The 10,113-nt window shown below is 40.7% G+C and overlaps 1 protein-coding gene across 1 annotated transcript; it reads right to left on the reverse strand.

The window, feature by feature from the left end:
- Positions 1-5,553: 5,553 nt before the first annotated feature.
- LOC103895802 (cytochrome b-c1 complex subunit 7) lies at positions 5,554-8,993 on the reverse strand. The gene is made up of 3 exons (XM_009275508.2): positions 8,916-8,993; positions 6,939-7,105; positions 5,554-5,794 (listed from the first exon to the last, which is right to left on the reverse strand). The coding sequence occupies exons 2-3, from the start codon at positions 7,098-7,100 to the stop codon at positions 5,717-5,719; spliced, it is 240 nt and encodes a 79-aa protein (XP_009273783.2). The 5' UTR covers positions 7,101-7,105; positions 8,916-8,993; the 3' UTR covers positions 5,554-5,716.
- Between the last annotated feature and the right edge of the window lie 1,120 nt (positions 8,994-10,113).

A 10,113-nucleotide genomic window follows, 5' to 3' on the forward strand; every position in this document is an offset into this window, starting at 1 on the left:
ACTCCACTGGGGAACACAACTTGCAGACAAAAAAACCCTCTGAAGTGCCTTGAAGAGATCTGAGCTTTGGACTCTGAACTTCGCTGCTTATAAACAATCATTTCAGTCTGCTGGGCCGCAGCGGGAGTATGAGGCTTCATAAAAGGGCTTAGGTGTTGTAATACTGAGCGCAGCAGCGTTCAACTCCATGTCTCGCTATCCAGCCTTCCTGCGCAATCCAGAAGATTTAGACACAAAGAACCAGATCTGCGCAGGCCAGTGGGGAACCACTCTGGGAACCGCTGAGGAGAGCACAGCCCAGCTGTGCTGAGGTACCTCTTTCTGATCGGGTTTCAAGCCCCAGATCCCTTCCCAGAGCAGGAACTGAAGCAGCACACTCTCATAAAACAGCAGCAGCAAATCAAGCACTTGCTTGGGCTTTGGAAGAGAAAGATCCAGTGCTCCTCTTTCACTGCAGAGATGTGAGCACCCCAAACCCAGACCTGCCCTGTAGTTGTCAGGGCATCCTCTTGTAACTGCTCTGGTTTTCACGGAAGGAAACAGATGAGATCGGGCCAGAGGAGATGGACACTTAGGTCGCATCCACACACTCTGGAGGCAGGACAAGGACAGATTGGGCTCCACTCATGATCCGGTTCAATGGATGATACTTAAATATTCTTTAGGGAAAACTTAAGCCTCAGTAAGTGCCATGAACTTGGGGTTCCCAAAGTTAGGACACACAGGCATCACTCTCTGCAGTGGCCTGCAAAGCACCCTGGCCTTTGCCAAACCTCCACATACCTCTCTTTTCTCACTGTCCTACTCAGTGGTCCCATTTCCCAAAATGTGTTCAACCACATGTTTTTCTTTCTTCCCCTTCCCAGTGGCCATCTTTGGTCCGCACATAAATGCCCCAACCTCACCTCACCCTCACCACATACCCCCAAAGCGGGCAAAGGGGATTGAGGTCAACTTATTTTCCCTACACTTCTTCAAAATCCCTGCACGTGGTTTCCTAACCTTGGGTCTATCCCAGTCCCTCACCCAAGCCCTTGACCTAGCTCCTTGGTCTAGGTGCCAGGGCTGGCTCAGGGTTCGGGTACTGCAGGAGAGAGCTGAGCAGGGCAGAAGCTGTGAGTGAAGACAATCAGCTGGTGGGCAGTAATTGCCTGAGCAGGCAAGTGCTCTAGGCAGGTGGAGTCAAGCATTGCCCTTCTTTTGAAGCAGCTTGTAAACCAGCTTAGGAACCAGCTCTAACCAACCTACTAGAGTCACAGTCTCCCCTGGTGCAGTTAATTACACCTTTCAAAGCAGAACAGTGTCAGCCAAAGGGACTAACAGCCTCACTTGCACTCCAGAAAACATGTTAATTAGAGAACTAAAGCATTTGCAGAGAAGGGAACTGTGAATCCACACCTTTTTGTGAAGAAAAAGGAATTAAGCCCACAGCCTGCCAGCATAAACTAGCATTAAATCACCAGCGAGCAGAAGGTGTTGAGGGGTCCTTCTCCAGACGCCACGAGAGCACCCACCTCGCCAGGGAAGCAGAAGTGCATATGATTGCTGGCATCCTGAGGCATCAAACCAGCTGTCACTGAGTCCCAGCACCACCAGCTCCGAGGTCCTGGGTGAGCCAAGGACTATTTGACATTGAAGGGTTTACAAGATCTCGGCCCTTTGGGCCTTAGACTGGCTAAAAGAGGCTAAGAGAAGTGAAGTCACTCAAGTCATTCAAGTCAGCTGCATACCAGGTGGGACGCCAAGTTCCAGCCCCGATCTCACCCCAGAGCAGCAGTGGCTCAGGTTGCCTCTGCCTGCTCCGCACTGCAAGGGCAGCCCTTACCCCGGCCAAAGTTTCAGTCCATGAAAACTGACTGCAAGGGCGCAGCAGCACTGTGGGGAAATCCTGAAGATAATCTTTGACCTTTACTATCTAGAGAGAAAATGCTTCAAGTAGGAATGTGTTTACCATATTAATGCTAAAACAGTTCCATTATAATGACAAGCATGATGTTTCATCAAAATTCCTATGAGATTTATATCTGCTGTAGCTCTCCTTTGGATGGAAGTTGGATGTAAAACAAGCATATGTTTCTTGTTACAGAGCTGCAAAAAATCCATTGTTTCTGGGTTGACCGATTCAAAATTTAAAGAAATCAGTCTGCCATAACAAACATGATCTTCAGCAATCAAAACGTATTCTTATATTTCACTATGTATTTAATAAAAGAACTTCAAGCGAAGCGCAGGTTCGCTTAAAAGTGATGAAAATGAATTCAAGCTAAAACTGTCATCAAACTGCAGGACTAGCAATATCAACTCAGACTCTCTCTTAATTTGACACACATAATTTAGATGTGCCAAAGATGTTGTGAACTCAAATTACAAAAAGACCTCAGTAATTTATGGAATCTGTATAGAATTTATATCCAAAAAACTACATTAATGAAGATGAAGGTTTCAAAGTCAAGTTAGGAAATGCAAGATGCACCATTGCCGTGTGCGTTATGATATGACCTTAAATTGCAGGTTCGCATTTTTCCCAGTAGGAACCCCTCTCTCATTCAGGAATTCTTTTCAATCCTCTTCAGTGCACGGCTCAACCTTGCTTTCTGCACTCCATACAGGCCACAAATGTATCAGCTTCTTTGTAAGTATTTCTGCATTTACCATCAGAGGGATAAGGATTGTGAGGTCTTTTTCAAATCTGTGACAATCCCTGTGAGATTTGCTCCTGGTACCACCACCTGTAGTATCCATTGTGCGTATGGATGAATTACCAACACCTTCACCTAATATTTTCAGAACAGATCTACTGAACCTAGACGTAGATGCAATTGCTGTGCACTTCTGCAGACATAGCCCCAAGCACCATATATTAAGCGTTTAGCAAAATACTTGGTGAGTTTCTGTGAACCAAGTGTCTTGCTCGATGTTACAGAACAACCTCGTGACAGCAGCAGAAAGAAAACCCAGTTCTCCAAACCAGAATGCTCTTTCCTTCATCATCAGAGTATCTTTTCACCTCTGGCAATTTTACCCCCTTTACTGTTACCAAGCTTTTTCTTAAAATGAGGCAATTTTGCAGATAGCAAGCTCATGGCTGCACAGTCCTGGATCAGGCACAGAGGAGCATGCAGCCTGCACAAGGAATACAGCAGGATCCCCCAGAGAGCGGCATGGGGGGCATGGAAACATTACAAGGAAATTACAGATCTGAATATCCCTAATTTTTGCAAGACCATTCCTTCCCATTTCAGATGTTTTTAAGGATGAACACAAGGATTCAAAAATGGGAATCACACTGACCCTCCAACTTGTCACCAGCAGGATTCAGATCTTTCATACAAGAAAACTCCTGTTTCCTCTAGCTACAGATTAATGCTAGTAGCTCAGTGTGCACAGAGGGGAACACCAGAGGGTGAAATAGGACATGTCTTCAAAGTTACTCGTCTATTAGCCAGTAGCACAAGCATCCATATCTCACATCATGTATTCTAGATAAGAGTTTACAGTCTCTAACACAAAACTGCTACAGCTCCTGGTTCCCAGGCAAGATATCCCTCTCTTACACCCACCTCTTTCCTCCCTGTTTCTCACTATTTTTAGATTCTCCTAAACATCTCAAAGAATACACACCCATCTCCGCCAAAAACCGACAAATACATTTTCCTTACTAATATAATGCTAAGATGCAACTAAACAGTATTCATTGAACTTTTTCAAAATACTTCAACAGGAGACTACTGCACGTTATGGGAACTTAAAACTGATCAATCCAAGTCAGAAGCATCTGAAAACACGTCTAAATGAAAGCTGTCAAACAACCTTAGCCTCAGTGAGCTGGCAAGCTCTTAACATGGCTTCCTTTTCTCTCCTCCCCTTGAACTGCTATGAAGATCACTTGGAAAGACTAACTGCTACTACTCCCCTCTGACTCTTAAAATGTTAAATTTGAATGTAAAGAGGTCAGTGATTTCAGGTGTGTTAGACCAATTGGAGCATGGCTGCTTTGCACCCCACTCAACAGTCAGCCTATTTTTAAGTGCCTGATGCCAACAAAACCCTTTTCTCTAAACCAAGTAATTTTTGAGAGACTTTTGAACCACATTAATCTTAACCCAAACCTACGGTCAAATAAGCAGACGCTGTCTTTCTACAAAATTCTAGCTTTTGTAGATGTTTGACCAGCTATGCCTTTCAAGTACTATTTCCATTAGATAATTAAGTCTTCTAATATTATTCTGACAGATAATGAAATAGTTCTAATTCCATTAGAAAAATTAAGTATTCTAGTAATTCCATAAATAGAAGTGTGAAACTTCAGGCCCTGTTTGTCCCTTGGAAGAGAATTAGAAAGTTCTCAAAAATACATCAAATTATGTATGCTTCAATCATAAGATTTTATTATAGGAAATGAAAGAAACCTCACATTTTTAACATAATCTCCCCACAGACTTTTAAGGAATGTAAGTGATAAAGATATTTTTGCAGCATTGTGTTTTACTGCATCAGGCTGTGAGGTTTTGAAGTAAGTATTTCACCCAGGGATCATCATATCCATCCTACAGATGTAAGCAACTGAAGCAAGCAGATGAAGGTTGATAAGAGTGATGATCAAAGCTAAAATATGGTTTTCATTCTAACTTCCAATCCAGTATTCTATTTATGTGGTCATACCAATTCAAAACTACAGACATAGCTTGCTCCGTATTTATGTAATTTTTTTTTTTTTCCTAAACTGCTCTAGCTTTTGGTCAATGGATTCTTGCATTTGGCAGACAAGCATGCATCACAAGAGGAAAAAACTAAACCTTGGGACTATCACACAAGATTGTGCACTACTGACAGAGGGCTAGATGATAGGCTTTGAATTTCACATGTAATACCAAAATCTGTCCCAAATAAACACTACCATTAAACTATGGGAGACTAGACTCAAGGTCTTCAGCCAGCAATGGCTGGTATTTTCTGGATACAACTGAATTCCTTCTGTTTTTAAGCAGAGCCTGAATTCCTCGTAATCACTGTAAACAGCATGCTTTAGGCCATGAAAAAAATATATGGGAAGTTAATTATGCTGTTGAAAGCACATCAGCATACCACTTTTACCCTTTAAAAGGATAAAAAGTCTCAAGAAGCTGAAGTGAGACAGTCATTACAGTTTATATGAAAACAGTCTTTTAAGGATTAACAATGTATACGGTATAAAAACCTAGTGAAACATTTCCTGATTTTGTGATTAAAGAATCATCTGTATTTTCCATTATTGTAATATGTATGTGCTTAGATGCACAGAATATTACATTCTGCTGCCTCATGATGCCATTGTAACATCAAGCTCTGGTCCAGTATCGGTGTCTCCAGGGTGAAGTGATGAAGGAAATAAGCACTCCCCTTTTAATTTAACAGAGCAACTAGCACCAACAGCCTTGCATGTTTCTTACCTAAGAGTAAGAATCAAAAAGCTGGAATGAAGACTGCATACCACTAAGCTAATATGTAACGTACATGCTCGTAGGAAAGATCCAAACATTAGCTTGTTAACATTTACAAAGAACTCTTCCAAGTAGATTTTATACTTTGACATGTTTATTTTAGTTGGATGAACAGAATCAATGAACAAGTCGAAACAGTATTCCTCAGCTTCACATTTGTCTCCCCGTAGACTTCTATAACGAAACGTTTAAAAATATCAGAAATATGTGGATATTTGCATGAAGTAGTTCAACAGTTATTTCTTGTTCCATGCTTCTCTTTCAAGCCTTTCACGGATTACTTCTTTTAGGTACGGTTCAAGATAATGCTTATCCTGAAAAAGAAGAGAATATATTTAAACTTACAGGGAGGTAAGTCTCTCATTCCTCCTCAGATTTGACTAAAACCCAACCTAACAAGAAAAAAAAAAAAAGAAATCAAGCATTACTTATTCTGAAAAGGTAAACTTTGTATCTGCCAAGTCTGCAATGACAAGTTCTTTACTGCAGCAACCACTAATTCTTAACTCCTCGCCAACATTAACAAGCAAAGTGATGCTTCCAGCTATACCTTTAGAAACAATATTCTTTTGGCAGATACCCAAATGTACAAGATCCACTTTAATTAGTTCAAAGTCCAACTATAATACTTTGGAGAAATGATTTTGAACTTAACTTCTAAACAGCACTGTAAACTTGGATTCGATGGAACACCTTGACCGTGTTTAACACTTACAAACCAAACTGCTGCTAAGGAACTACGCAACCAGTTTTTCAGTGCAACAGTTACCTAAACATGACCAATAGCACCACGAGAAACAGCCTCTGCTTATATAGAGAAATGTAACACCCTTATACTATCCTGTAGTCAAAAGTTTAGTGGTAAGATTCCTCTCTGCCTGGCAATTTGGAGAAAGCTGAGATGGACAGTAATGCAAAGTCTGTGAATCAATCCACTATAAAAAAAAATAAATTTAGTTACATCTGAAAAGGAAGGCGTAGTTTGTTTTTCAAATTACAAGACAACACTTATTTTAATGTGAGATTTCCCTTTAAATTATTCTTCCTTGGCATCTTCAGGAATAAAAGCTTTGGTTAGAGATTCTTCTATAAAATTAAGAATTCATCAGAAAAGCAAGAGACCTTCTGTAAGAATTTCCAAGCTAGTTACAGTGTATTTCTTTATCTGAGAGCTTAGAAGAAATATTTTGTCTGAATACAAACAATGTGCTATGGCTCTGAGCTGCAGTTTAAGCCTTTATCATCTTGAGCAAAATGCTATAATTTCCATTGAAAAACAGAGATTTTTAAACAGCGATCAAAACCTGTGTCTTCCAAAGGTATCCTACGAGATACACACTCATTTACTCATTATAAAGAACATGTAAGCGTGTATCTCTTCAGAGACTGAAAATCCCGAAGACTACTCATAGCAGCGCCATTTAAGACCTCTACCTTGGAAACACTCTGCACACATACCTCTTCATACTTCACCCACTGGTCTTTTGGAAGGATCTGATGTTTCAGGCTTAAGTCGAGTGCTCGCTTTATGCGAAATATTCTTTCATTGTAAAGATGTTCTGGAAGTCTCTTCAGTGCTTCTTTTACATCATCATCTTCATACAATGTATCATCTCGCATTAATCCTGTACCAAGAAGATTTTACGATATCACTGAATAAATGTTCTTAAGTAAGATTTAGGATTGACACAGGTGTTTCTACATAACATGGGCAAAACATTTCCAATGCAAACTTATGACAAAAAACTAAACCAATCTAGGAGAAGAGCACCACTAATTGCTCACAGTGAATAAACTCTAAACACTGGCTTACACATACTCTATTTACTTGTTTCTACTCCTTTTCTTAAGGAGGAATGGGGAAAATGGGTATTTGATTCAATGTGTTTCATAAGAGTATATATATATATACACACAGAACAATAACTATTCTGGATCTGAGGGGTGAAGTTATGCTCACCTAATTTTATGTCTGTATTTAAGATGACTGTCTAGGTAAAGGGTTTAAAAGCTCTGAATCCATTAGAGTCAGTCAACCACAGATGTGACTACTTCAGTACTGCAGAATTATTCTCTAAACTCCACTGTGTATAGTGACTAGATCTCCATCGACTATGTTAAGCTATGGAAACCTGAAGCTAGATGTTTGTTCCCGAGTTGGTTTCCTCTCACCCCGCCCCAAATCAGAAGTTAAATCAGGGAGAAGTACCCAGTCTTCTCAAAGCCAAGAACACCGCCACACTGTGGAACAAAGGATTCCTGAAATTCAACCAACCTTGCCTTAAGTTTCAGTATTAACAACATAAGACAAAATATTACTTCTGTAACATTCCAAGATTGATGCAGATTACAAGAGTATACCTGCTGACTTGTGGTTAAAGGTTTTGATCTCATGTAACTGAGTTGGCAGTAGTCTCCCAATAAAACAAAAATTTCTTCTGAGCCACATATTCTTGAATTCAGTTTTGTAATTTATTTCAAAGACACAGGGAGCATGGCTGCTAGTTTAATCAATAGATTAAATTCGGTGTTTGTCCTCAGTTTTTAGTTGCATTCCCAGAAAAGCAGGAACATTTATTAATGCCTTTAAGAATTTCAGCAGACAGATATAAGAAGAGGGGCTAAGCACGGCATCTCTGGAGGAAAAGACCTAAGCTTATTCCTCTACAGTTGTCCTGCAATTTTTTTCTAACTTCACCAGTGCGGGTATGTTAACTTCCTTTAAATGATTCGCTCATATTGCAGTCAGCAGTAAATTACAGCCTCTGAATTTTCAGATTCTCTTATCATTCAAGAACAGTTCTGCCATCTAAATAGTTGAAACAAACTTGGTAACAACTGAACAAATTGAAGACAATACCATCAAGGCAACCTCCTCTACTTAAGGAAACACTATTTTTACACCTACTTCACCATTGCGCAGGCCAGAGAGACATCAAGTGAAGTTGTAGCACAAGTAGCTTCAAGTGAACATGAAGCACAGAACTAACAATCCTTTTTTGCACTTTGGATACTTTGCATAAGCATCCCAGACAGACTGACTGCTATCAGTGGAAATCTCTCCAGCTTCAAGGGCAGCCTTTGCGTTAGAAGATACTGGCCAGTGAAAGTGACTTGGTGGGAAAAGATAAATAATCAAGCTTTCAGGACTATTTTGTGAAAGATTCTTTCAGCTGCTCCAGCTTAAGCTTAGCTGTTATAAGTTATTTCACTGAAAACAAGAGCAAACACAGAAATAACAGAAGAGTCACTGATTCACTTCTGGGTAGCAATCATGATGACTGAAGCTATTGCTAACTTTTTCCCCACAAAAGTAGTAGCTAATTTTGATCAAAAAGACTTATGCCAAACTGCACGTACATACACCAGTTATGAACCATAACTAGTTTGAGGATTGTTACATTTGCAGTTTTTAAAACTCAATGAAACACTTACCGAGTTTGTTGAATCCAGCTGCATTATAATACCACTTGCGAATCCTGTCTAACAGGCGACCACCTCCTGCAACTGAATGTGACCATCATCAGTTGCAGAGCAAGATAAAATTCAACATTTACACACTGCTATGACAGTACACAAGTTTTTGCTGGCCTCCTTCACGTGCAGTAATGCAACGCTACATCAAGTTTGAATTTGAACATGTATGACTTGGCCTCTCTGCTTTTCAGTACCCCTTAACTGACACTGAACAGGTAGAATGAGTGCTTGTTACGTACAATCATTTGACCTCTGTTTCACTAAATATGAATATTAGACTGCTTTAAGACTTGTAACAACACTAACAGTTCATTGTCAAAGACAGCACCAACGCTTTTAGGCTCCATAACTCTTACCTGAGCTAAAACCATAATGTTCTACATAAAGCAAAACCATCATGCTTTTCAAATCATTTATCTAAGTTCCACAGCTCTCGCTATGGGTTAATTCAATTTCAAGGCCAGCATATTATTACATTGTTAACCTTCTGCTCTCCTCTCCAGTTACTTAAATACTATTCCAGAGCTTCCTTTTTCAAAGAGCTGCCAAAGTCAACTGGAAAGTCAACACTGAAACCTCAAAAAAACTCATTGACTTTAAAAAGAAAAAATAAAACACACCACATGTAGAACGTTTGTCTTTCCGTAACTGTGATTTTGGATAGCAAAGGTGGTTTTACATGTAATCAAGTACAATGCAGTACCAAATACCATTAAAGTAACTCAACAAGGGGTCTAGAAATCCAGAAACAGCACGATATGGGCAATGCAGCCAGGGCAAGCTATCTTTCATGACTTTAAGTTAGTTGTCTTATTAAGTCACCCCATAAAACCAGTGCTACGTGTGCTACCAGTACGCTATCTCATCAGGCCTTATTCCTTCATACTTTAGGACTTTAGAAGGAATAACATTAAACCAACTAAGCCTAGAATCAGTCCGGGCAGGAGAGCGATCCCCGAGGCCCCTCCGGAGCAGCCCAAGGGCTTCTCCAGTGCTCCCGAGCACCCTCTGCCCCACTGCTCCCAGAAAACCTCAGTATCGGAGCCAGGCTCCCTCCGCTGAGGCCCAGACTGAGGGGCCGCCGCTCGGGAGGGACGGCGAGGAAACCCGCCCGCCAGGGCCGTGCCAGCGGTACACTAGCTGCGGGCTCGGGCTC

Source organism: Aptenodytes forsteri, unplaced genomic scaffold (assembly GCF_000699145.1).
Source record: "Aptenodytes forsteri isolate BGI_AS27 unplaced genomic scaffold, ASM69914v1 Scaffold208, whole genome shotgun sequence".
NCBI lineage: Eukaryota > Metazoa > Chordata > Aves > Sphenisciformes > Spheniscidae > Aptenodytes > Aptenodytes forsteri.

Coding starts and splice junctions, on each gene's coding strand:
- LOC103895802 (XM_009275508.2), bottom strand. CDS start 7,100: ATGCGAGATGATACATTGTATGAAGATGATGATGTAAAAGAAGCACTG. Junction 5,795..6,938: donor AGTGGGTGAAGTATGAAGAG/GTATGTGTGCAG, acceptor CTTCTTTTTCAG/GATAAGCATTATCTTGAACC.